This window comes from Cheilinus undulatus, linkage group 4, assembly GCF_018320785.1.
Source record: "Cheilinus undulatus linkage group 4, ASM1832078v1, whole genome shotgun sequence".
Lineage (NCBI taxonomy): Eukaryota > Metazoa > Chordata > Actinopteri > Labriformes > Labridae > Cheilinus > Cheilinus undulatus.
In genome coordinates this window covers 50,690,753-50,718,452 of record NC_054868.1, presented here as the reverse complement: position 1 = coordinate 50,718,452, position 27,700 = coordinate 50,690,753, and the positions used below count along the sequence as shown (strand labels likewise).

Genomic DNA, 27,700 nt, shown 5'->3' with positions numbered 1-27,700 from the left:
CAGCACTTTTGGCGATCAGTCAACGTCCAGGCCTCACAAGAGCATAGTAAGACCATGAGGACCATGACCAAAAGACTGACTTTTGTCCACAAGCTCAGATACTGGCAACGCCGCACTGTCTTGCTCAGTAATCCCATCGCCAGCAGATCCATGGATCATGCTGCCAAGGTGGGTGAATTGTTCTACAACTTCCACACTCTCACTATTCACAGACACAGATCTTTGTTTTGGCCCAGATGAAGTGCATTTCCAGCTCTTCAACCTCCTCACTCAGCAAGTTCAGAGCCCACACAAGGACATCTACAGTCACGTTACTCAACGCAGCCTACGTTTTTGGCTCAGTGAGTCTTCTCAACTCTGCAGCTACTACTGAAATTCACAGCACAAATAAAAAATAAAAGCTCTGAGGCAAAGCTGAACCACTCCCATTCATCTCAGCTCACCAGCATTAGAAGTAAAAGTTCCTCTTTTTGTTTGTCCTTGGAAAACAATCTCATGCAGCTAAAAAGACCCTGCAATATGTCCACACTGCTGGCTGCACTCTGCTCTGATGGCAAGAATGAGCTAATATGGCAATTACCAGACAGCACTAAATGTCTCATTTTATGCCAACAGCCCAGGCCAAACTCCTTCTGGAGAAGATGTCATCAATTATTAAAATGAGATTAATGGATGCAGTAGCTCTTCTGCCCCAGAAGAGGTCTGCAAGTCAGAGAAGATAGAGAGTCATACATATACGTGCTAATCTAATACGCTGTGGACAGATTGAACTTCCTCTTTATCTCTTCTTCTTATGCTCCTCTTTGTTCCTTTACACCATATTTTCCAGTCCACCGACTCCCTCTTAAATCAATTTTACTTAAATTTTATCTTTCTGGCGCACCTTCCTCCTCTTCTTTCCTCCGATCTGCTGTGTTTTCTTATCTCTGTGTGTTTGTGTGTGTGTGTTATTGCATTTTTTCCATTCTCACATTCCTACAGAGTGTTGTTTGGTGTCAGAGCTCTAATGAGCTACTGTTACACCTCCAGCTGGGTACAGATGCTCATACACATGTCCCTGTGTGTATTATATGCATGGACACGTGGACGTCTAGTCAAAGATGAGGCCAGCTGTCTGCAGAGGCTGGTCGACGGGGTCACATTACCCATCATTCCTCCACATGTTGTTCCCAATCTCCCACTGTTAGTCTTTTTACACAGCACATTCAAGCCTCTGACTCCAATACATGGATGATTTTGTCAATTGCCTTGGGCCTTGTTCTCTTAGAGTCCTAAAGATATCGTAGGTGTCCATCAAAAATGAGCTACACATCAGATGTGATCCAACCATGGCCCAAGAATAGGGGTGTCAAACTCAATCACAGCAGGGGCCGGATTCTGAATTTGGGTCTAACCTGAGGGCCTAACAGGGTCAACATTTAACCATTGACTGTCAATCTAAATGATTTTGAGATTAAAAGGTCAACATAATAAGTTAAAAACTCAAAATCTGGGATAAAAAGTCAAACTTATAAGTTTTAAACATAGAAAAATGACATTTAAAGTCAAAATAATATTTTTAAAAGACAAAATATGAGATAAAAGTGAAACTTAGGAGTTGAAATGACCAGCAAAACTGAGATCAAATTAAAAATCATAAAATTTATCAGTCAAAATATGAAATAAACATTGAAACTATGAGTTTAAAATGTCAAAATATGAGATTAAATTACAAATCCATGAGTTTTAAAATTCAAAATATGAAACAAAAATTAAAAATCATAAGTTTAAAAAGTAAAAAATGATATAAAATATAAAGTTGGGGGTTGAAAAAGGTTGAAATGTGAGAAAAAGTTCAAAATCATGAGTTTAAAAGGTCAAAATATTACTTAAAAATGTAAAATTGAGGATATAAAAGGTCAAAAAGTATGATAAAAAGTCAAAATAGTGAATTGAAAAGGTCAAATAATGAAATAAAAAGTCAAAACCATAACTTTATGTCATAACTGTGAGTTGCAAAATTAAGAAAACGAAATTAAAACAGAAATGTGTTTTCTCATATTTCTGACTTTTTATGTAATTGTTTTAACTCTTTACGTATTCCTGTTTTTATGGCTTCAGGACATCTTGAATCATCAGGGTTAAGTTTACCTTTTTAAACTGGAGGAAATCTGCAGACGTCACACCAGTGGGACTGTTATAATAAAAATAGGATATGATCTGGTGGGCCTGGTGTATGCACCACGGGCCGGATTTGAACCCTTGAGTTTGACACCCCTGCCCTAGAGATGATGAAAGTATGAAAGTTATATATTTTTGCTGATCATTATCTTCAAAGTGTAGACTAGAAAGCACTAGTGCACTCAGATGGGGGGATAGAGGGTGTGATGGCGCTCTCCTGTCTGAAAAATTGTGCTAAACTAACTATAAAACTGACTCAAATGGATAAAAATGGCAGAAATTGGGGGAAAAGGTGTTGAAATGTGATTAGATGTGGCAAAAAGTTAGATAAAGGAGCAAAAAAATAAGAAAAAATGGGTTGAAGTGGCAAAAACCAACATAAAAGTGGTAATAGGAGATTAAAAAGTGGCTGAAATGGGCTTAAATTGGCAAATGGGTTGAAAATTTGGTGAAATGAGATGAAAAATTGGGTTAAACAGGTAAAAAAACCTAAAAATAGGCAGAAATTGGCAGAAAAAGGCATAACAAATAGTGAAATATGATTAAAATGGGCAACAATGGCTGTAAAAAGTCATTAATAATGGCAATAATGGGTCAGCAGAGTGAGCAGTAGGTTGACAGTGGCAAGAAATGGTTTAGATGTGGCGTAAACAGGTAGAAAAAAAGTGGTGGAAGAGTTTAGAATTAACAAAAAGGGATTTTGGGTGGCAGAAGTTTGTTAAAATTGGTGGTATAAGTGATGAAAATGGTTTAAATTTTGTAAAATTGGTGTAAAGTAGCAAAAATGTAATTTATAAAAATCTTCTATGTTTTTTAAAGGCATCTGGAGACCCCCACTCTTAGTGTCTCCCAACCCCAAGGGGTTCTCGACCCCCAAAATAGAGGTGCCAGAGCCCGGGGACCCCCACTGTACCTGAAAGTGGCAGAACAGAGCCGTACACAATCAAGACATGTCATGTGCAGACAAGGCCGCTCATGAGAGGGGATGAAGGGGAGACCTTTATGGGGTTCAGCCAGACTGGGGGAACATGGAGATCAACAAAACCAGGGTCCATTGTAAAGTTAAGCTGTGACATCCATATTTTACATTTTACCTGAATAATAACCACTCATGGCAAATTAACAAATGTATTTTTTTTATTCTTTTTTGCTGTAGTAAATAACCCTCTGAAAAATGTAAATCCCTTATCTTAAAGACAGAATTAAAATGGGTTAAAATGGTGACAGTGGGATAAAATGGCAGAAATTGCTGGAAAAGGTGTTGAAATGGTATTTTGAAAGTAGCAGAAATGGAATAACAGTCACTAAAGTTAGATAAAAGTGGTAAAATATAAGCAAAAAGATGGGTTGAAGTGGCAAAACTGGCATAAAAGCGGTAACAGAGGATAAAAAAGTGGCTAAATGGGTGGCAAATGGGGCTAATGGGTGGAAAATTTGGTGAAATGAGACTAATAAATGGTTTACACTGGCAACCATGGGTTAACTAAGGCAGAAAAATGGGCAGAAATTGGCAGAAATGGGTTAAAATGAGCAAAAATGGCTGTAAAAGTGGTCAATACTGGCAATAATAGGTCAGTAGAGTGAAAAATAGGTGGACAGTGGCAAGAAATAGTTTAAGTGGTGAAAACAGGCAGAAAGAAAGAGGTGAAAAGGTTTAAAGTTGACAAAAAGGGATTTTAGGTGGCAGAAATGTGTTAAAATTGGAAAAAACTGGTGGGGAAAAGTGATGAAAATTAGTTAAAATTCTGTAAAAAATGTGTGTAAAGTGGCAAAAGTGTTTGTAAACAAATATTCCTTGTTTTCAAAGGTATCCGGAGGCCCTCTCTATCAGTATTTTATTTCTTAGTAAATAACCTTCTGAAAAATGTAAATCCCTTATCTTAAAGACATAATTTAAATGGGTTAAAATGGTGACAGTGGGATAAAATGGCAGAAATTGCTGGAAAAGGTGTTGAAATGGTATTTTGAAAGTAGCAGAAATGGAATAAAAGTGGCTAAAGTTAGATAAAAGTGGCAAAAAATAAGCAAAAAATGGGTTGAAGTGGCAAATGGGTAAAAAAACTGTTGACATGAGATGGAACATTGGTTTAAACTGGTAAAAATGCGGCAGAAAAATTGGCAGCAATGGGTTACACTGACAAAAATGGGCAAATACTGAGATGTGGTTAAAATGGGCAAAAATGGCTATAAAAACTGGTCAGTACTGGCAATAATGGGTTAGCAGAGTGAACAATAGGTGGACAGTGGAAGGAATTGGTTTAAGTGGCAAAAAAGGCAGAATAAAAAGTGGTGGAAAGGTTTGTTGACAAAAAAGGATTTTAGGTGGCAGAAATGTGTTCAAATTTTGCAAAATTGTGTAAAGTGGCAAAAGTGTGATTTTAAAAACAGTATTGTTTTTCAAAGGCACCCCCTTGTTAAGCACCACTGCTCTGGAGTGCCCTTCTAGTTGACAAAATGTGCCAAAAGACCCCAAAGCTGCCTTCTCACTGGGTTAGGGGTGTGCCATCTCAGTTGCCCTAGTGAACAGAACATGACAAGATCCTCTCTATGCTGCCTTTCTCAGTGACAAGATGAGGCTGCTAGTTTTCCCTTCCAGTAGAAAATGTGTGACAAACTGTCCCCTGGACCTTATAACTAAGAATCAAAACAGACTTCAGATACTCAGACAGTCTGTGGGGAGGACCCCTGGTCCCAACATGATTCAGCCCCCTCAAAAAAAGTCCCAAAATATCTCCATATCAAGCTAATAACTATATCAAGGTAGACGCCTTTACAGATTAAACATTTTGAAAAAATTATGATGAGGAAGGTTTGAGCTTTTCTACGAGCTGGTGAACAAGCACTGTTGGATGCTTGTGTATTTATGTTTGATTTTTGGGATAGTCCTGTAGATCTCTGAATTTGTATGAGATGCTTCATGATATTTTGTTTTCTCACTTTGCTTGCTCTGGTCTCTGCCTGGGGCTTCTAAATTACTAAAACGGCCACATAAACTATTTTTTTTTTATCATTTTTTATCTAATTCATGAAAAGTAAACTTATTTTAATTCAAAACAGCTACTGTTTCCCTGGCAAGCATGCAGAGTAGTGATCAGTCATTTAGACTGAGACCCATCTTCACAGCTTTTTCAAGTTTCCCCATAAGACTGCTGTGGGGTTGAATGAACATGTTGATGCTCCGTCCAACTCAGTGAACACAGTCCAGAAATCTGCAGCCACAGGGAGGAAGGATGAGTGAAGAATCACTCACTGAAAAATACTCTCTCCTCAGGGGAGAGGTACTTATGTCTGCACCAAAAAAAAGTTGCTAGATCTGCTGCTAGGTTCTTAAAAATTGTTGACAAAGTCTTCAAAGTCACCACAGGGAGAAATGTACACATCTCCAAACTGCAAACTGTATCCTAAACCGGTAGTATCTCAGGATATCAGCCTAGTATCTACACTCTGCATCCCAGAGGTCATTCAGAGGCTGACACCTCCAAACAAACTACAGATTTTAGTCTCCTTTCTTCTGATAATGTTTGTGCGAAATCTGTGCAAGGTCTAACCACAATCCTTTACTGCATGTAGCCTCTCTGACAGCTGCTGGGAAGCATTCTTTTCTTTCTGAAATGGGGATGCTATCTAAATCAAGGGAAACACATGACAAGAAGCACAGATTTAGCATGTCTGCACTGCTATGTTACCTTATGGATCTCATGTATCGGAGGATGCACACATTTTAAAGCTGTGGCCTCAGTTCTTTTAGCTTTACTTCTCAATCAAAGCGCATTTATCATCAAAGTGAACGGATGGCACCCAGGAGGCATTTATGTAGATGTAAGGGAAATATTCAGTGTTCATTTGGGGGGGCAGATCTGTAGTCAGTCTTATAGTCACACATTTTTACTACTTCTGATCGAGTATAAAGAGATAGATTTCTTCAGTTTTACACTATACCAGACTTTTTCAACTTCATCAGACAAAAATCAACCATGACTGCACACAAATCTGTTCTATTCCACATCTGTTGTTTTACTCTAGGCTGAGTCAAAAACACTTAAGGATCGCCTATTACTCCCTCCCCAGCAGGGTGGACACACGGTGAGGCAAAGCATTAGCTTTGCTATGGGTGGACTGTCATGGCGGAAGCATTGCCTGCCAGTGCCAACAGATGCACTGACAGTCTCACCCATGGTCTCACTGGACGACTGAAAGTCATGGCAGTGGGTGAATATTCCTCTATTCCTCCCAGCATTTTGAGTATTCTCGCTACAATTTGCTGTCTCTCTCTCTCTGTTACGCTCCGACTCGTCTCCTCGACTCAGAGCGTGCGTCTTTCAAACTCTATAAATTCCAAAACTTTGAATAGAAACACACCAAAAAATGCTGCTGGGATTGAAGTTACTCATGTCCGTTATCTCCTGGTGTAAAGTGGGAACAGCGCAGACCTCCACCATAAGCCCTACCTCCCAATAGTACAGAATCCTTAAAAAAATTCCTGGATCCAGACGGTGATCCAGATCACTCCCAAAATCTAATCAGTTCTTCCTTATGCCATTTCTGACATTTCCTGCAAATTTCATCAAAATCTGTCCTCAACTTTTTGAGTTATGTTGCTAACAAACCAACAATCGAACACACGAACAAACCCACCTGATCACATAACCTCCTTGGCGGAGGTAATAAATTTCAAACAGTCATGTCTGCCACCTCACATTGCCATGTAATAACTTCAAGTCAAGAGATGAGATTAGGAGGGATGCTAACTTGCTCAACAGTGTTCATGCTCAGACACAATTACACAACAAGAAAACATTCTGCAATTTTTCTCCTTAACAGGCTTAAATGGCAAGTCAGCATCTGTATTGTTTTCCCAGGTTCTTGAATCTCATATGAAAAATTGCATAAATATTTTACCATGACTTTCTGCAGTGGTCTTACTGCACTAAGAAAACTGCCTGACTAACTCAGATTTCTATGCAAATACCCAAGGAAACAAGAAAAGAATTGATTTGACTGGACTTTGACAACATACCCAGAAGACCTTCTATTGACTGATAAACTCTATGTTGTCTATAAATGATTATCTGGCATTCTTCCATCTTGATGAACCCTCAGACTGTTCTGATTTACGGAGTAATGAGCAGATAATAGAGAGCCTGATTCAGGACTGCAGCAGTACAAGGTTTCTTTTCCCCTCTACAGAGATTTTACGGGATGGTAGAATCACTAAAACAATTAGGTAGCAGTATGTGCTATTGGAATCCCAAGTGGTGTATTGGCTCAAAGGTTTAGTCAAGGTGAGAGTCCTACAATCAGATACAAACCCTTTTATTCGCCATCAAATTCACCCCCATTATAGCAGCGGGATCCATGGCTCCAACATTAGACATCTTATTGATTGTATTCATGGTGAATTTTGGCCTTATTTGATTAGAAATGGCAGCACTGATATAGAAACACGTGAAGGTCAACACTTAAATAAATAAATATCACCACAGCTCAATACTACACCGTCAGAGGGATAGGGACTCTCTAAACTTATGTTCTTAACTCAGACTTTCACAAGAATCCCAATGACTGTTATTTTCCAAGCATTCATATCAATAATTTAAGCCTGTGGATCCCACGAGTTTTCAAGCACATACTAAAGAAAGTAGGCCGTAAGTTCACAACATGCAACTAACGATGGGCTGAAATGCAACCTTACACTCAAATTAATGACTGCAATCCTGTGAAACTAAAAAGTTATGGCTAACATGTTGTTGTGTCTTCTTTGTTTAGATTTTCATTCTGTTGCCTTTTTCTCCTTATGTTCGACAACAAGGGTTTAAATTGATCTTTTATGCAGATAAAACGGTTTAATCATAAGTATTATCTTTATAATAAATGATCATATCACAAAAGATGAACTTATCCCTGTCAGTCACACTGAAAGTGATAAAAGAAGCATTAACAGTTATTTTCGAGAATCCGAGAACATGACTTGGCACCACTTGCACTATATTTTAGATGTAAACAGGCGGAAGTTATTTCTCTCACTCAAGAGCAGGGACATTGCATGCATGTCCGCCAACTCAGATTGATATTAATTATAATCTTCCATCTGCTATTCTTTAAAAACACAATGTTTGGCAGTTGGAAATGTAAATCTATAATGTACATTGAGATTGTATGATATGCTAGCATATGTAAACATACATGTGAAGAGGAGACAGAGCAGAGAAGAACACAAGGAACAGAGACCTGAAAAAGGAACAAAAACAAGAATTTCAAATGTGCACTTCTGGTGCTTTTTGCAGATGATGTGGTTCAATCCTTAGCGAGTGGAATTAGGGTCAGAAGTCTGAGGCCATAGTTCTCTGTTAGAAAACGGTGGATTACTCTCTCAGGGTGGGGAAGGTGTCTTTGCCCCGAGTGAAGGAGTTCAAGTACCTCGGGGTTTTGTTCACAAGTGGACTGCAAGATTGACAGGTGGATTGATGCAGCATCAGATGTATTGCAGAAATTTTAAGGCTTTGAAAGATGCTCCCTGGGTTAGACAAGCAGCGTGCATTGACTGTCCAGAGAGCGCATGGCTAGAAGCCCCCTTATGGATGGAGACATCTATGACTGCACACTGAATACAGTTAAATCAAAAGCAATTAACCCATAGTAGCATGAATCTGACTGTGAGGGTGGAACAAGCTTCATGCTATAATGGAGCAGACTGGGGTGGAGGAGGTGAAGCTCTGCAGCAGCATGGTGCATCAGCATTAATGCAAACAGAGATTAGTGAGAAGTATGTCATATTTAGATGGACTGCTATGTTTAGAGAAAGAGCTGTGATTGGCTGCTGGAGCTGCATGGTGTTAATTGGGATCAGCTGGCCGTCAGCTGATCATGGACAGGCATATGACTACTGTCCTACATGAACTAATGTTGCGCTTCATTGGATACATCCCTGATAACTGGACACCTCGAAGGGCATTAACCCGTTTATACCATGCCAACGAAAACAATTAAAAAAGCTACTTATTTATAATTTCATACATTTTGTGATCAAAATAGAATGCCTGAGGGCTTGACTAATAACTGAAATAGCCATTCCAATCCCATAACTTTCTTAGGGAATGTAAATGTTATTCACTACTCCAGTAAATAGGACGGACCATGGATACGAAGTCACAATGGAACAAAAAACTAGTCTGCTCAGCGCACTTTCTGAACGGATTTATCAATGAAAAGACATGAAGACAAGTGAGACTGAGAGTCATCTGTGATCAGACTATAAACCTGTATGGTAACATGAACAGTCATCTGATAGAAAACTTAGTTTTAGCAGACCGGCTGTTTGAATAAACAGAATAATATCCCTTCTGCACTACAAGGCCACAGACGTGAAACGGAGCTGTCCACACCATCCAGGTGCTGATTGTCCGTCAGAAATGTCAATATTTGTTACATATTATCATGCCGGTTTATCAGAAGCGTTTCCTTTGGCTCTACAAAGAAGTAATGGCTTCTCTTCTTTTGTTTATGTTATTTGAATCTTCTGATAATATTTTATAGCAGTTAGAACAGGAGGGAAGTGAGTTTTTTGCAACGCTCACCTCTCAGTGTTAAGGTGAGCCTTGAAATGAGACGTACATCAGATACAGAAGATGAGACCTTCTTAAGTTACTGGTCTTAAACCTGGAGTCTGTCATTTTATTTATGTCAAAGTGACGGTTGATGTCAGTCCGCAGGCTCCTTAGGCTGGCAGCGCTGTACTCCCTGCTCAGAAAATATGACTGTCTCAGGTTGCTATGGTTACTCCTAACGGAGTAACGGCTCCATTGGAACAGTGAAAAGATTTTTGCACCGGGACGACTTGAGAAGTTCAAACTGTGTCAGAAATTAATTGACACCAATGTAATTTTCAGAGCCAATCAGAATCGAGTATTCACCAAGACCATGATATAAGAGAAAGTTAAATGACTAGGAGACAGACATCTGGCTGCAGATGCTTTGATTAACTTGTAAATGTTTGCCACTGATATTTGTTAGACCGTGTCGTTCTAATTCATGTATCTTGTTTTACGCTTACTGTGTATGACAGCTGTTTGCTTGTCTGTAACTTTGTTAAAAGGAACCCTGCATGATCAGACAAGTTCATCTTGTTGGGTAGATATTTGTATGTTTCATATACACATTGAACTAATAAACTCACAAGATAGCTGCATTTTGAGTCATTTGAGTTTATAAATTCACCAGGAGACTGCCATGTTTTGGCGCCATGACGTCACAGTTCCGTGTTGTGATCCTCACTGCTCCTATGCAGTAACCTGTTTCAGACTGGCAGCCAGTGTTAGGGCTGCATCTCAGGAACACAGCACGTCTCACGCACGGAGAATTCAAAAATTTGAGGTCTCGTCTATTTTATATTTGCACCACGAGCGGTTATCTGTCAATCTAGACAGGAAAATGATAAATACAGAGCCATATTTACCTTGTTGTAGCAAATATTTACATCCACATGGGTAGAAAATGTTTGAAATCGGTTTCTTGATGAACCAGATGAAGGCCATGAGCTAAAATACGTCTGTTTCATAAAGTTGTTCCCCAAACTTCTACTCTTTATGAGGCTTTCTGCTTCTACACAGTTCAGGTAAAGATAAACACAGAACGAAAGGACTTCTGGATTGCGCCTTTCAAAGTAAAAGTCCACTTCAGCAATTCTTTGGAGAAGCTCAGTTCGTATGTACATAATACTTTTATTTTGAAAAGCTCCAGGCACACTTCCACTGTATACTGAAATCAGTAACTTGTAGTTAGCTTTATTGATGTAAAACTTAGAAGAATGACAGAGCTTTGACAGCAGGGAGACAAAACCAACATGCAGCAAACTCATGGCAGCAACAGCTTCAAGCAACAAAACCATCTGAAAAACAGTTACTGCTTAGCAACGGAGAGGAGAGAGCAACAGACGTCACACTAATGTGGCGCGAATCAATACATGCCAACTTTGTGGACAAAGAAATAGACATAGAAGTGTGCTTTATAAACCCAGTTTTATGGTCTATGTTGTACTGTTTCTGCATGGAATCCAAAATTATTTCAAATAAACTTCTTTACTAACAAAATGTAAAAAAATCAAATACATTCTGCAGAAAGGAAAATATATATGTATGCATCTTAAAATGGAAACTTTAACTACTCCAGAGCCACAGCCTGAAGAAGACAAAGCTGATAATCAGTCCCATTTTTCTATAAGCATCCCTTCAAAACACTGGATTAAGATCTGAAGTAGCTGAGGTAAAGCTGATGAATATTTCTGCCTTCAGAACCAACAAAACATTTGCTACTTTTGGTCTCCATTTTTGAGAAAAACAGCCTTTCTTGTCTGGCAAGCATGAAATGATCTGTGCTACAGAGGATCATTTGCCACTGTTGTGAATCTGTCAGCAGCTGAACTTCTGCTCAGCATCACCCATCAGGAGCCAATCAAGCAACCAGCATCTTTGGCTCTAACGATAGTGCTACTGAAGCTGATGCCAATCGTCCATTTAACCCTCTCAGTTCTGCTTAGATGCTGAGAGCAACAGATGAGTAAGCAGGCAACATCCCGTGAGTGAAAGCCCGGAGTCCTGGTTGTCATTTGTACCACAGGTTTGATAAAAATGCATTTAGAAAGCCAAATGTATGAATGCATGAGCCCTGACATTTCTTCATTCATACCCTTTGATGTTCCTCCCTTTATCCATTATATTGCTAGTATTTTTCTTTCATGCTCCCTCTCCACATCAGCATGTCTTCACCTCCTCTCCTGCTCCCTCTGCTGAGTGTTTGAGACAGATAGAGGGCGTGAAGAGGGAGAGGAGGAGCTGACAGGATGAATGGATCCTAGGAGAGAAGGTGTAAAGCTGAGCCTGCGCTCACAGATAGCCTCTCCAGCGCTGCCCCACATGACAGCTTTTTACAAAGGGGATGAGCACGCTCAGGTGTGAAGGTACAGTATGCACACACATAACCACAGGTAAAATATACATGAGGATCATGAGGGGGCAGATTCCTGTCAGTTTTGGAGGGGAAAAAATAATCCATGGGGGAGAGGTGGTTGTTTTGCTGATGGATGAATCATATACAGATTTTGCAGAGGAAAGTTAGAGAGTGAAGTTCTAAGAGAAGTATACAAACTGATATTAAAAGAAAAAGCCTGAAACTACAACATATGCAATGTCTGGTATTACTGTCTGTTTCCAAAGCTGACATCTAAGGGTGCAGACTAAACTGAGCTGTGAAATGTGAAGTATTTACTTAAGTAATGTTTCATTTCATGCCTTGTGTTCTGCACACAGGTTGTTTAGGTCAGTGGTTCTCAACCTTGAGGTTGTGACTCCCTTGGGGGTCGCAAGACACTAAGAGGGGGTCTCCAGATTCCCTAAAAAAAACTATGAATATTTTTTAAATTCCACTGTTGCCACTTTCCAAATTTAACCAATATTAATCACCCCCCCCCCCCAAAAAAAAAATTAGCACATTTTTGCCATTTAACAATTAAATTTGCCATTTTAAACCCTTTCCACCATTTTTTTTCTGCCTGTTTTTCCACTTCTAAACTAATTCTTGCCACATAAGCTTAATGTTGCCTTTGCTGACCCATTATTGCCCCATTAAACCCAATCTTACCACTTTTTATGCCCTTTTTTTCCCATTTAAACCATATTTCACTATCTGGTATATCCATTTGTGCCAGTGTGACCAATTTCTGCCAATATCTGCCTATTTTTTCTTTCTCAGTTAGCACTATTTTGTCAGTTTACATCGTTTCTTCCCATTTCATCAGGTTTCCACCCATTTTTGCCAATTTGAAACCCTTTTCAGCAACTTTTTAATTCTTTCACTATTTATGCCCATTTTGGCCACTGTAAACCATTTTTTGCCTTCTTTCAGTTATTCTTTGCCATTTTTATTTATTTATTTATTTGCCAATTCTAACCCATATCTGCTACTTTTAAGATCAAATTTTACCACCTTTTCCACCATTTTTTTTTTTTTTTTTTTTTTGCCATTAGTAACCTTTTTTTTAATTTTCACCCTTTTTTTTTAACAAAATAGATTCACATTTTTAAGAAGGAAATATACTACACACATGATCTTAAAAAGAGAGTTGTGTCATTGATAAGAGTGGTTATATAAAATATCAAAGCTTAACTATAAAATAGACCATGATTTTCTTGACCTGCATGGACCCCCAGTTTGGCTGGGCCCCAGAAAGCTCTCCCCTTTATCCCCCCTTATGGACGGCCTTGTCTCCACATGACTATGCATAGGTGTGTTCAGCCACCTTCAGGTACAGTGAGGGTCCCCAGTTTCTGGCACCTTTATTTTAGGGCGTCATGGGCTGAAAAGGTTGAGAAACTCTGGTTTAAGTAAAACACAGTAACAACAACAACAACAACTCAGTAACACAACTCGAGTCTTAAATGTGTAAATGAACTTTCTAGGTCTGCCTAACTGATAATGCTGGTTAATGAAATAATCAGAATCTAGTTTGTTAAACCGTGACACCTCTCCATGGTCTGAATCATAGAAAACATCGCCTTATAAATAGTGATATTCCATCCGATTTAATGCAAATTATAACTGGGGTTAAAGCAAAAAGATACAGAGCTACATTTTCTACATAGCTACTGTAGGAAATGTGCCTATAGTAACTACAGTTCTAAAGCTAAAGCTGATGAAGTTACTTTAGCTTGAGTGTTACTGCAGCATCACTAATGTAGCTAAAGCAAAAAGATGCAGAGCTACATTTGCTACAAAGCTAATGTAGAAAATACACCTATGTAGCTACAGTTTTAAAGCTAAAGCTGATGAAGTTGCTTTAGCTTGAGTGCTATTGCAGCATCACTAATGTAGTTAAAGCAAAAAGATTCAGAGCTACATTTGCTACATAGCTACTGTAGAAAATGTGCCTATGGTAGCTAAAGTTCTAAAGCTAAAGCTAATGAAGTTACTTTAGTTAGAGTGATAATGCAGCATCACTAATGAAGCTAAAGCAAAAAGATTCAGAGCTACATTTGCTACATAGCTACTGTAGAAAATGTGCCTATGGTAGCTACAGCACAAAAGCTAAAGCTAAAAAAAGTTACTTTAGCTAGAGTTGTCATGTAGCTACATAACTGATGCAGCTAAAGCAAAAAGAAACACGGCTACATTATTTACATTAGATTATGCTACATGTGCTCAAGCTACACCTGTTTTGGAAGTATTTATGTGAATGATGCTTGATTTAGCTTCATGAGATTTAGCTAAAGCTAACATAGTTACAAAGGCTATTCAAGTAATGTTAACTACTTATTAAGCCAAGCTTTGTTTGCTTTAAATGAAGCTACTGGCGCTAAAGCGAGCTAGTGTTAGCATAACCACTTCTGTAATTAATTTAATCATGGATAATGGAAATAAAACTGTCCAATCATGTTTATGTTTTAGGTATAAAATGTTGCTTAGTCTGTAATGCTTGCATTGTGGGTATTGAATAATTGTTGCCAGACTTTGTCTATGAATAAGTAGAAAAAAAAAAAAATCACCTTCTAAAACATCAGACTGGGCAATTACATCCCTTCTACCCGTCCATTCTGACAGATGTTGTGTCTCACCATAGTGGTCTGCAAGAGATTTGAGGTCTGCAGTCAGACTGGTTGCTTAAAAAAATACCTCAATGGAGCGTAGCCATCATATGATCCCATACATGTATGATGAAAGGTTGAACAACAAAGGCAAGGTCATCTTAAAATCTGTCTGATATGGACGAAGACTGGAGACCTCTAACAGAGCCAATAAAACTTTCCACAGGTTTATTTAGCTCCCATGACACTGATCTAAAATGTTCCTCTTTTAACATTGGTTGTCCCATGTTTGTCATTGATTTAAGCAAAGACTGAATATGTTTGGCAACAGTCTTAAACTCGTTCCCTGTAGTTAGCTTTGACTCTTCAAACTGGTTGATTTTCTTTGCTTTATTTGCACTTTAACTCTGCATGCAGGGCAATAATCTTAATGCTGAGCAATGGCAGGTGCCAACAGTATTAGACTAACGGCAAAAGAAACAAACGTCTTCCGCTCTAATGCCTTCCCTTGCTTCACCATCCTTTTTATTCTCTTTCCATCACTCCTTGTCCGCTCGGCTGCAGGCGAGCACAGTGCCGCAGCGCTCCAACAAATCAGGATCAACGTCACTCATTGGAAGTAATGTTATTACTGCGACTAAGAGCCAAGAGCAGCTGTATATATTATCAACCCACAGAGGGTCTGAATATGAAGAGACACACATCCTATGGCGATGGTTTTGTTATGTAGAGAGGAAGTGCCGCCATTATCTCTGCTAAAAGAGATCTCATGCCTCTCAAGTTGGTGGTAAATAAGATGTATGTGCTCATTTTTCTATAAGAATAAGCTACATTAGAGGTGAATGTAGAGGTGAAGAAAAAGCATCAGTTCATGTGTGTACAGAAATAGGGACACTGAATCCTCAGCCTTTTTCAGAAACAACCCTGTCCTTAAAAGAGTCCATGACGGTCTTAAAGCATGTTCTCATTTGAAGAGTATGAAGGACTTTGTATCCTTGACCACATAAAAATCTTTCAGACATCTTTTTCTTTCATTTTCTATTAAAGCATCTCTTGTTGTGTTGTGTGCAGTCTTTTTTCCTAATCCTTGAGTGAACCCTCAGCAGCATGACGACACAAAAAGGAATAGAGTGTAGAATGGAAGGAAACCACAACAGTGAATGACCATTTACTGCATTTTACCCATCTGTATAGCGCCATATTACATACATTAAACTGATGTTGAAGAAGCACATTATCTCTTTTACAGTGGGTAAGGCAAGGCATGGTGGATATTTTTTCCAAAGCACTGTTCCACAAGAAGGCTATTCAAAGTGCTTCAAACACGACATCAAAAGCATAAGTACAGGAGGGCTGCTACCACACAATAATTCCACTGGAACTCATGGAACAGGCTGCATCTAAAAAAAATAAATAAATAAATAAATAAATAAAAGTGAATTTCAAGTGTCTTATCTTGAGGCTGAAAAGGAGCCTTAGGCTAGAGTTCTGTGGTTCAGAAAGGTTATTTGTGGCAGGGGTTTTCAACCTTTTCAGCCCATGACCCCCGAAATAAAGGTGTCTGTGTCCCCCACTGTACCTGAAGGTGGTTCAACAGCCATGCACATTAAAGAATAGTCATGTGAAGAAAAAGCTGTCCATTGTTGACTTTGTTGTTTTTTGGCTTGTTTAATGTGATTTTATCTTTCTGCTTTGTACAGTGTCTTTGAGTTTTATGAAAAGCGCTTTATAAATAAAATGTATTATTATTATTATTATTATTATTATTATAAGGGGATAAAGCGGAGAGCTCTCTGGCACCCAGGAAAATGGGGGTAAGAATTAAGATAAGTTAAATATTGCTAAAAATGTTTAAAAATGGCAAAAATTGGTGGAAGAGGTGGTAAATGTGGTTTTTTAAATGCTGCAGGAATGTGGCAAAAATTAGCAACTAGAAAAGCACTCAGCAAGCGCAGACCTCCGCCATTAGCCCTATCTCCCAATGGTGAAGAACCCTTTCAAAAAATCCTGGATCCGTCCCCATGAGACACGGTGAGGCAAAGTATTGGTTTTGCTACGGGTGGACTGTCATGGCGGAAGCATTACCTGCCGGTCCAAACAGATGCACTGACAGTCTCACCCATGGTCTCACTGGATGATGGAAAGTCATGGCAGAGGGTGAATATTCCTCTATTCCTCCCAGCATTGTGAGTATTCTCGCTACAATTCGCTGTCTTTCTCTCTGTTACACTCCGACTCGTCTCCTCGACTGGGCGTGTGTCTTTCAAACTCTATAAACTCCAAAGCGTTGAATAGAAACACACCAAAAAATGCCGCTGGGGTTGAAGTTACTCATGTCAGCCATTTCCTGGTGTAAAGTGGTAACAGCACAGACCTCCACCATTAGCCCTATCTCCCAATAGTAAAGAATCCTTAAAAAAAAATCCTGGATCCAGACGGTGATCCAGACCAACCCCAAAATCTAATCAGTTCTTCCTTATGCCATTCATGACATTTTCTGAAAATTTCATGAAAATCTATCCATGACTTTTTGAGTTATGTTGCTAACAAACTAACAAACAAACGAACAAACGAACAAACCCACCCGATCACATAACCTCCTTGGCGGAGGTAAAAATGGGTAAAAGTTGCTAAAATGGGCATAAGTGCCAAAAAGGGATTCAAATGTATTCAGAAACAGGTTTGAAGTGACAAAGATTGATTGAAATTTTGGTGAAATGGGATTTAAAAGTGGGAAAAAAGTGGTTTGAACTGGCAAAAACTGGGTTAACTGAGGCAGAAAAGTAGGCAGAAATGAGTTAAACTGGTGTAAAAATGCAAAACAAATAGTGAAATATGGTTAAAATGGGCAAAAATTGGCATAAAATGTGGTAAAAAATGGGAAAAGATAGGTGGAAAGTGGCAAGAGTTCGTTGGGAAGTGGCAAAAAGAGAGAGAAGCATGGTGAAAAAAGGTTTAATTGGCAAAAATGGTTTAAAGTGGTAAAATGTGCTACAATTGTCAAAAAATGGTGTAAAGTGGCAAAACTAGGGGTAAAACTAGGCAAAAATGGGTCATATTTGGCTCATATTTATATTGTTTATGTTTCATTATGAATAAAATGTATTTATGAGATTTGCAAATCACTGCATTCAGATTTCATTTACATTTTTGAAGTGTCCCAGCTTTTTGGAAATGGGGTTGTAATTATTACATTGAATTGACTATGAAACAACTGACTGGTAATGTTGCATGTCTTTGCTTTTCCTGACAGCTTCAGTCTGCTTTTTGGAGACATGCTGCATTTAAACCAGTTTGGCAGCGGGTCACATCCACCTGATTACTACTTCAAATCAGTTTTACTCAACTCTGCTCAACCAAAGAGCCAAATTGTTGAAAAATACATCTGCAAGAGCCACAATCTAAGTGGTGAAAAGTGGCAACAATCAGAAAAAATGTGGGAAAAGGTGGGAATTAAATGGAATTTAACCGCAAAAGGCAGCTTAATGGGTGAGAGTTGGCAAAAAAAGGAAAAAAGGGGGAAAAAATGCAAAAAGCAGGATAAAAGTGTCAAAAATGGGCAAAAAGCAGCAAACATTGGGAGAAAGTGGCAAAAATGGGTGAGTAGTAGCAAACAAAAATGAGTTACAACTGGCAGAAATGGTCCAAAAGTGCCAAAACCATGGCAAAAAAAAAGAGTAAAAAGTGACTAAAATGTGGAAAAATCACAGAAAAGTTGGGAATTAAATGGAATTTAACCACAAAAGGCAGCTTAATGGGTGAGAGTTGGCAAAAATCGGAAAAAGGGGGCAAAAAAATGCAAAAAGCAGGATAAAAATGTCAAAAATGGGTGAAAAGTGACAAAAATGGGCAAAAATCAGAAAAAAGGTTGAAAAAAGGGAATTAAGTGGAATTTAAGTGCAAAAGAACCTTAATGAGTGAGAAGTGGCAAAAAAATAGGCCAAAAAAAAAGTAAAAAGCAGGATAAAAGTGTCAAAAAAATGGGTGAAAAGTGACAAAATACGTGGCAAAAATGGGCAAAAAGCAGCAAACACTGGGAGAAATGTTGCAAAAAGGGGAGAAAGTGACAAAAATGGATGAGAAGTGGTTAAAAAAAAAAAAAAAATAGTTACACGTGGCAAAAATGGTCCAAAAATGTCAAATCTGTGGCAAAAAAAATGAGTGAAAAGTGACAAAAAAAAGGAAAAAATGGGCAAAAAAGGTGGGAAAGGGTGGCAAGATGGGAAATTGGCAAAAAAGGGGCTAAAAAAAAGAAAAAATCAAGATAAAAGTGTCAAGAAGAAGTGGCAAAAATGGGAATAATGTTTCAAATTAAGACATAAAAGAGCCACAAATCATCAGAAAAGAGCCACATGTTGAGTATCACTGCTTTAAATCTTAGTTATAATGATACTTGGATTGAGTGGTCTTTGAGTGTTTTAAGTCTCTTGTTTAGTGAGCAGTGTAGTAGGATTTAGAGACATAAGTCATTAAAAAACTTAAAGACAAGGACAATTTGAAAGCATATTCAAAAGCTGAGTGGTGCAAAGTGAGCAGTGACTGTTCTGGCTTAATGCTGCTCATTTGTGGACATGGAAACTATCAAGTTTATTATAATAGCAAACATTAAACTAAGAGAGGCTTTTAGTCTTAGTTTTGTTTGTCAGAATTTAAAATGCCAAACAAAACGCACTCAGCGGGGGGATTATGTCTTCAGGGAGAATTTGCCAAAACCACCAACTTTATTGTTGAAAGTTGGACACCTGCTTTTCCAAACCCCCAAACAACATGCGCCGCTCAGCACAATCACCCTGCATGCAGAGGTCTGGTTCAGCTTTACAGGCGGACTAAGCAGAGCCTGGTGTGGAACTCACGCTGCTCCTAATCCCTTTCCTGCAGAGCGCCTACTGTTTGTGTTTGCAGCTCACTAGTTCCCAGGGGTGCAGCATTTTATCACACGCCCCCCCTCCGCTTGCAGCTACGCACACTGCATGTGGCGGATGTAAGACTGGAGAGTAATTGCTGCCGGTGGAGGAGTGCCTGCACAGAGAGCTTGGATTTCAGCGCTCAAAAACGAGCATCTGTAAGGCGGCTGCTGCTTAAAGGGTGGTGGGTGAAGGAGAGATGAGAAGATGGAGGGTGAGGGAAGACATACGAGCTGTGACTGTGGGATCAGAGAAGAGGAAGCAGACCAGATAAAACATTACGAGAAAGCAAGATGGTGGAAGCGATGACTGCTCTAGCCTAAGGGCATGAACCGTGCTCCTATGACTTTTAAAATTTATGGAAAATCAAGAAAACCAGGCCAGTAAAAGTGAATGAAATATGTTCACCTTCCCCTGGGGAAAGTAAGGAGAGGGGGAGGATGAAGAGGAAGAGGGAGGAAGAATGACAATGTGAGGGAAAAAATGGTGAAAAACGGCAGTATCAATAAGAAGGATGTATCATAAATATACATTAAAGTACAAATATTTTCTTTGACAAAGTGTTTAAGACAACAATTTTATTTATCTTTTATTAAAGAGGTACAGTATGCTCACAGGGATATGTCAGAAATGAAGAGACATATGCAAAGAAAAGCTCCCAAAACTATGAATTTCCTCATCACTGTTACCCATTTTTCTTGAATTTATCAGACGGCCTTCCTCTCCTCTTAGACTGTGCATCAGTGGTTCTGCAGTGTATGTTCAGAGCAACACCTTTCACTGTTTTTACCCACATTTTTACCCTCTGACATACAAAAGGGATTTGATGGAGAGAACATGAGGTACTCACCCTGCTATGACAATGAAGAAATCTAGCCGGTTCCATGTGTCCCCGAGGTAACAGCGCCGTCCGAAGATTCCCAGAGCGACCATCTTGATAACCATCTCCAGAGCGAAGAAGATGTAGATGAATGCATCAAAAGCCTGACATGACCAGGAACAGAGACAAAGAGAATATGAGTCAGGGGTAGTGGAGAAGGAAATGTCATTTCTTTGTGCTGTGAAGTCCACAAATAAACATGCATTCAATGCTTGTACATGTAAAAATCTACTATAGAGAATCTGGCTTCTCGCTCTTTTTAAAGGAAAGTGGAAAATGTTTGTTGTTGTCATTTCGGTGATCTAGCTCAGACAACACTTGACTATAACCAGTTTACATAGTTGCATAAACCATTACTAGTATAAGGCATCAGCAAAACTAAAATGCTCCCACTCATAAACACTTCCAGTACTGTTCTCAGTATTATTTAACAGCAGGGTTCGAGTCCCTCAGGAGATGGAGCAAAGATGGAGCCATGTCTGAAGTTTAGTGATATTTGTACAACGGACTGTAAACTAGAAAAGCGCAGACCCCCGCCATTAGCCCTATCTCCCAGTGGTGAAGAATCCTTTAAAAACATTCCTGGATCCGTCCCCATGTGCCCCCCCACAGCATCCGCCGATTACTCGCTCCCCGGTGGGGTGGAAACACGGTGAGGCGAAGCATTGGCTTCGCAGGTGGACTGTCATGGTGGAGGCGTTGCCTGCCGGTGCCAACAGATGCACTGACAGTCTCACCCATGGTCTCACCGGACGACTGGGAGCCATGGCAGAGAGTGAATATTCCTCTATTCCTCCCAGCATTGTGAGTATTCTCGCTACAATTCGCTGTCTTTCTCTCTGTTACACTCCGACTCGTCTCCTCGACTGGGCGTGTGTCTTTCAAACTCTATAAACTCCAAAGCGTTGAATAGAAACACACCAAAAATGCTGCTGGGGTTGAAGTTACTCATGTCCGCCATTTCCTGGTGTAAAGTGGTAACAGCACAGACCTCCGCCATTAGCCCTATCTCCCAATAGTGAAGAATCTTAAAAAAAAATCCTGGATCCAGACGGTGATCCGGATCACTCCCAAAATCTAATCAGTTCTTCCTTATGCCATTTCTGACATTTCTTGAAAATTTCATCAAAATCCGTCCACAACTTTTTGAGTTATTTTTCTAACAAACAAACAAACTAACTAACAAACCCTGCCAATCACATGACCTCCTTGGTGGAGGTAAAAAATTAATAACATTGGACCAATCACTATTTAAATAAATACAGATTTATTTCAGTGCAAGCTTGAGGGACAAAAAGACTTCAAATCTCATTTGTCACTGCTACCACTGACTTTTAAAACCAATCACAGTGGTCTTGTTCTATGGTTATTTATTTATTTATTTATTTATTTATTTTTTCGAATCTTTTGCTCCTATTCATTGTTTTGTATCTAATTCCTGGCCTGGTGGATGGATGTGGTATGATGGGTGTTATGTTTTACTTCTGTCTGCAAATTTCTCCATAGACACCCTTGATTCTTGGAGTTAACACAGGAAGCATCTCCCTCCACTTTACTTCCTGTCTGTGCTTGAACACAGCCCTGTCTTTGTGTCTGTTACACCCTACAGTATGTCCAAAATCCATCAGTTTAGATTCACAGTTAAACTGGACATAAATAACCAGCTTAAAACAACAGTGTATATTGTTTTGGTCAGGCATGTCATTTATGTTTTCTCTCTAAATATTCATATCTGCCAGCATCACACAGTTCACTGTACATTTTTAGGTATTTGATTCTTTATGGGCTTTTAAAAACAGCCTAAAGACACCACCTTGTACTTTTTAGCGCTGATAAATATTCACAGTTTTATTGACCATTCAGTAAAATTTTATATAGCAGATGACTTTTCCCAACAGCACCTCGGGGATGAGCTGGGATCACCTTCTGTGTTTTTAACACTTTTACGTGGATGTAAAATGAAGCACGGGATACTGAGCAAAGCTAGGTTTCACTAACCTCCTTTTTTCCACCTTTCCCATCATTCTCCTGGGATTCTCTCAATTTTCCTTCCCATCTCTTCCCCTCCTCACCTCCCTGACAATCTGGTTCTCCCATCCCTCTTCCTTCAGCAGTTTTATTTATCCTTCTCCTGCTCTCACTCCCTGATGATTTAATACTCCATACTCCCGTCTTTATTGTCTCTATTAAACCTCTATTTTCTCCCTCTTCTTCACCCTTCCCTCCCCCATTCCCCAGTTGATCAGTTTTCCCTAAACGGTGTGTAATGGAAAATAATTTGTTTGAGCAGTAATCAAAGATAAGCCCCTCGTCGACACCCTCCCCTCACTCGCAGCTTTAATCAAGCATCTAATTAAAAGAAGAGAGGGAAAAAAATCCAAATAAATCAAAGATCTCAGCTTGCTAATGCGTGTTATTGCTGTTGCAAGCAAAAAGCCCAGATTAGCTGGTGTTCTTTTCTGTGTATACAGGGGGATTAGAGATTAAGTGACGTGCTTGGCGTTGCCTGTAATTTGATTTTCAGAGGAAAGTACTGTGGGCAACATGATCTGAATCTGAATCATCCACGGGGTTCTTTGTGTTGTCACAAGCCGACTGCTGAAAAGAAGGATCCTACTCAGCAGTCCTGGAGGAGTGGAGAGATGCCAGCTGGGCGTGCTAATGTGAAGGAACGGTCAAAGTGTGCAACCTTGACCTTCATCGAACTGAAAAGATGGATGAGCTGCTGTCTTTTCTGAAGCTGGCTGAACCGAGGAAGATTCATCCTGTGACATTTTCACATTTCACTTTCTTACATATCTCAATCTTTAAGCCTGTCTTCTTGCTTCCTTTGTTTTTTTTTTCGATCATGATTTTCTCTATTCTTGGTGGTTACTGCTGTTCCAGCTGTCTGTGTTCAGTTTATCCCCACTTTAAACACCTTTCACTATTAAAACAACTGTGTTCTATGAGAGAGAATTTAGTTTCTAGAATTGCACGGTACTAACCCTGCAAAGCAGATGGATTTGGAAGACTCCATGTCTGTCATCAGGTAAATCCATCTTGAAAAGCTCCAATCCATAACTTTTTTTTTTAGTCTGTGTTCACATCTGCTTAACCTCACATTTACAAGTTTCATTTCTCTTTTGCAGAAGTTTGCACAGTTTGCATTAAAGCCCCAGACAGGCTGACAGAGACACTCTGCAAAGCAGGCACACTTGATGCATGTTGCTGTTATTGTACACTTTAAACTCAGACTGAGATGTTATCTGTAATGTACTTCTCTACTATGCTAACAACAGCATTGGTCATGCCTTGTATGTGCCCATCAGCGGAGTTAGGGGGTGGCCACATGGGCTTAAGCCCCAGATGTTGTCATTAAAGCCCTGAACCTTTTTGGTCTCAGAGCAACTCACTCCTCCGTTAAGTTATTGAATGTGCATGAATTTGGGATGAAGTGAGTGCTCTTCTCGACAATATGCAATCTTTGGTAAATGCCGGTGCTGCGGTCGTGAAACCAAAGTTGAATGAAGTAATGTTTAGCACAGAAGACAGCAGATGGTCAAAATACAGTTAAAGTTTATAAAGTATGATTTAGCAGACAGCCAACATACAGCACGTTCATTCAGCCTGAGCTCACAGCTCGTTCACGTTGTGTTTCTGCTTGTGTTTCAGTCTGACTCACCAGGGTGATTAAATCAAACACACAGACAGGTCAGTCACATGAACCAGTTAGATTATGAAGCATTAACTGAGAAAATCAATATGCATCCTCCACATTTCAGACAACAAGATTAAACTTCTACTTATGATTTAGCCTGGGTCGAGTCTTCGCTGTGTTTCTGCTGAAGTGTGAGCTGACTGTGTACAGGAGAGGTTAAAATCAGATAGGAAACACTACCTTTTTTATTCTTCAAAATATTGGCTATTATGAAAGTCTGACAGGATTTGATTTCTAATTTAACTTGGACCTTATACAGAAAAATATGATGTGGCTTTAAGACTCTAGAAGACAGTTTAATTTTGTGTTAGGATGATTTAGTCTGACCTTATTAACTCCAATCATGGAAACAGTTCATTGACGGGACTAAGATAAATATAAAACTTGATCTTTTAATGGTAGTATAATAGTCAAAAATCTAACACTCCTTGTTTTTATATTTCTCCTCTTTCAGTGGAGCAAACTTACATCAAGGAGTAAAAGAGTGGAGCAGAGAGAGAAAGGGAGAGAATGGAAGAAGAGCAGAGGAGGAAGAGAGAGCAGAAAACAGAGTGAGTCAGAAAGGAATTGATCAGAGTATAGATGATAAGTCCCATTTGAAATTCTGTTATGCTATTTGTGGGAAGGATCCTCCTGAGTCAGGACCCTTGGAGGCGAGGCCAGAGTCTTCCCTGGCAACTCACATTTGGAACAGGCTAGCTATCGTGTGTGATTACATCATAGGAAGGGTCGCACCCATATACGCGGCGGCAGCAGAAATCAAAGTGCGACCAAGTTTTACCTGTGTTGTCTAATAAGCTATCACATCATCTTATAATCATAATATATAAAATAATATAGTCGTATAATCATTTTTATGATTTAATATAATCATAATTATAATTTTATCATTTTCATATTCATCATTTAATATAATCAGTGTTAACAATAACAGTGTTATTGTTCAGCATATTGTTGCGTGTGGTGTGTTGGCTGCTGCATGTGCACTGTGTATTGCTGTCAAACTGAATTGCCTTTGGGGAAAATAAAGTTGTATTGAATTGAATTGAATTGAATAATCATAAAATTAATTATATAAAACCCTGCCTCTCGCCCAATGACAGCTGGGACAGGCTCCAGCCCCCCCCCCCCCCCGTGACCCTGAACGGGATAAGCAGTATAGAAAATGAATGGATGATTACATAATATAATCATATCATATGGAACTGCTTTAACCTGTCCAGCTTTACTTTAATGATAAGAAATAATGATGACAACATAATTATGATGGAAGCAGGACATTTAAAAGTGTATTGAGCACGCTAGGAACGGGCTTTCTCCTGATATTACGCTTTTTTTAAGAGAAGGAAAACAATGCACATTGGATTTTGGGTAATTGCTGCTAGTGAAGGATACACATGTGCATCTTTGGAAATTCTCTGTTTGAAGGACGCAGTCCTTGGAAAAATTTGAAGATGCTCAAGACTGGAACAGTCCTCCGATGGCAGTCGATGACGTAGTGTCCTTTATAAACGGCTGTTCAGGATCCTTCCTTGGCTTTGAGAAACAGCTTGTGTCACTCCCATTGGCATAAGTGAGGAAGAAGGAAAGCAGGAGATGACAAGGCATCAGGAGTGTCATACGAAGATCTTTTCTTTGGTTTTCTTTAGCGTCTCTATTTCAAGCCAGCAGATTTACACATGCATGTGGAGGACCTGGGCCCAAAGTTCACAAATAGCATAAGACACACCCTCATGTTTCAGAGAATGTTTCTAAGAGTAAAGAGGGGAACATCACTGAAGGAGAGCTTGCTTTGATCAAGGCAGATTTTGCCTGTTTTGGTCAACATGTTAACTACCACTGGTCAATTTTGGTGAAGGAACACTGGCTGTCATCGTGAAGGCCTTGGCTGAGCTTTGCTAATGAATAGTTGTAAGAGTGATCAATCAGTGCTTCAAGGTAGAATTTGAAAGAGTAGATGTGAGTGGAAATTTACTTCTGAGAGCCATTTGCCTATAATTCAAAAGACAACACAATTCTGTCTGCTGGAAGAGAAATTCCTTTTTCTTTAAATCACCAAACTATCAAAATGCTTCAGAAGCCTCCAAGTTCTTTTACAACCTTCACTTTTTGTTAAAATTCAAGAGATCAGATCAAAGAATGCACTTAATCTAAAGGAAACTCTGGGACACAAGAATGTCATCTTTGAAATATTTGCATCCAAGCTCAAGCGCCTGTTTCCTCTCATAATGTGTGATGAAGGATGGTATTTGCATGCTGCTCTATTTCCACGGGCTTGTTATTGATTCTTTCACATTCTCTATTCAGTAAGATGAAAACACCGCTCTCTCCCCACATAGCGACGCGTGATCTCTGTGAAGATTCTCAGCCATTCAGGTCATGCATAGCTCCAAGGAAGTCAAATGCAAATTAATTTTCTGTTTTGTCTTGAAACTGTTTCATCACACAACCGAGAGGCATGAGAGCTGGAGAACAGCATGCACATCAAGACTTGAAGCATCTTCAGACTCAGCTCAAAATTCCTGTTGCATTTGACTCAAATGTACCACAATGTAAATGGCGTAGAAAATCTGGACTTTAACTTTGGATTTAACTCTAAAGCTTTGACATTTTTGTTTCTTGCAATGCTGGAATCTACTCACTGTGTTAGACACAACGCAGTCGCCTCTTTACTCCTTAAAGCAAGGCTAAACACTGACAAAATCTTACATAACTTATAAACAGTGCCAACTGCACTTCCCTGCATTGTTTTGGCACAATGAATTCTTTTTGAGAATCTCACAACCTACAGTTAGCCAGGCATCAATTTGTAAAAGCTCTCCTTTTAAACTTTGCAATAGGCCAAGTTTAAGAGAAAACACAATCCAATGAAATCAGCATTGTTTTTAGTTTTCCAGAAAGTTCAGCACACAGACTCAAGAGTCAAACAATGTTGTTTTTTCAACGTCCAATATGGATGCCAGCTGGCAGTAGGTCATGAGACCAATCACTGATATTTGGAATTGTTACGCAGTTACAGAAAAAAAGAGCCATGAGTGAGTTTAAGTCATTGAAATTTGATTTACAACCTGTGATAGGACCACATGGGGGGTACCTGCAGAGTTAGATATAGGTGTTGGATACAAGGCAAGTTGGGAAGAAGTGACAGTATAGACATGGGCTTTGGGACCCCCAGCAGCTCAGACTGATTGAAGGGAACGGCCTGTGTCATTAATGGGTAAATTGGTGCAGCATCAGCAGAGGTTTTACTGGACTGTCATGGTGAAAGGTGAGCTGATGTGAAAGGCAAAGCCTTAATTTACCTGTTGATTTAAATTCAAACCCTCAACTGTTGAAAAGAATGCGACTGGGGTTATAAGTGGTTGAAATGGGATTCCTCAGGAGGGTATCTGCAGCGTCCTTAGCAATAGGATGAGAAGCTTGGGCATTTGTAGATAGTTAGGAGTGAGGCGATGCTCCTGTGCATCAAACGCTGTGTTTCCAC

General features: G+C 39.4%; 1 protein-coding gene across 1 annotated transcript in view; it reads right to left on the bottom strand.

Annotated features, from left to right (window-relative positions):
- LOC121507795 (voltage-dependent T-type calcium channel subunit alpha-1I-like) overlaps window positions 1–27,700 on the bottom strand; it is a 317,733-nt gene that overhangs the window by 222,603 nt on the left and 67,430 nt on the right. The window contains exon 3 of the mRNA XM_041784135.1: window positions 20,487–20,620. Within this exon, the coding sequence (XP_041640069.1) occupies window positions 20,487–20,620 (134 nt within the window). The remainder of the gene's footprint in view (window positions 1–20,486; window positions 20,621–27,700) is intronic.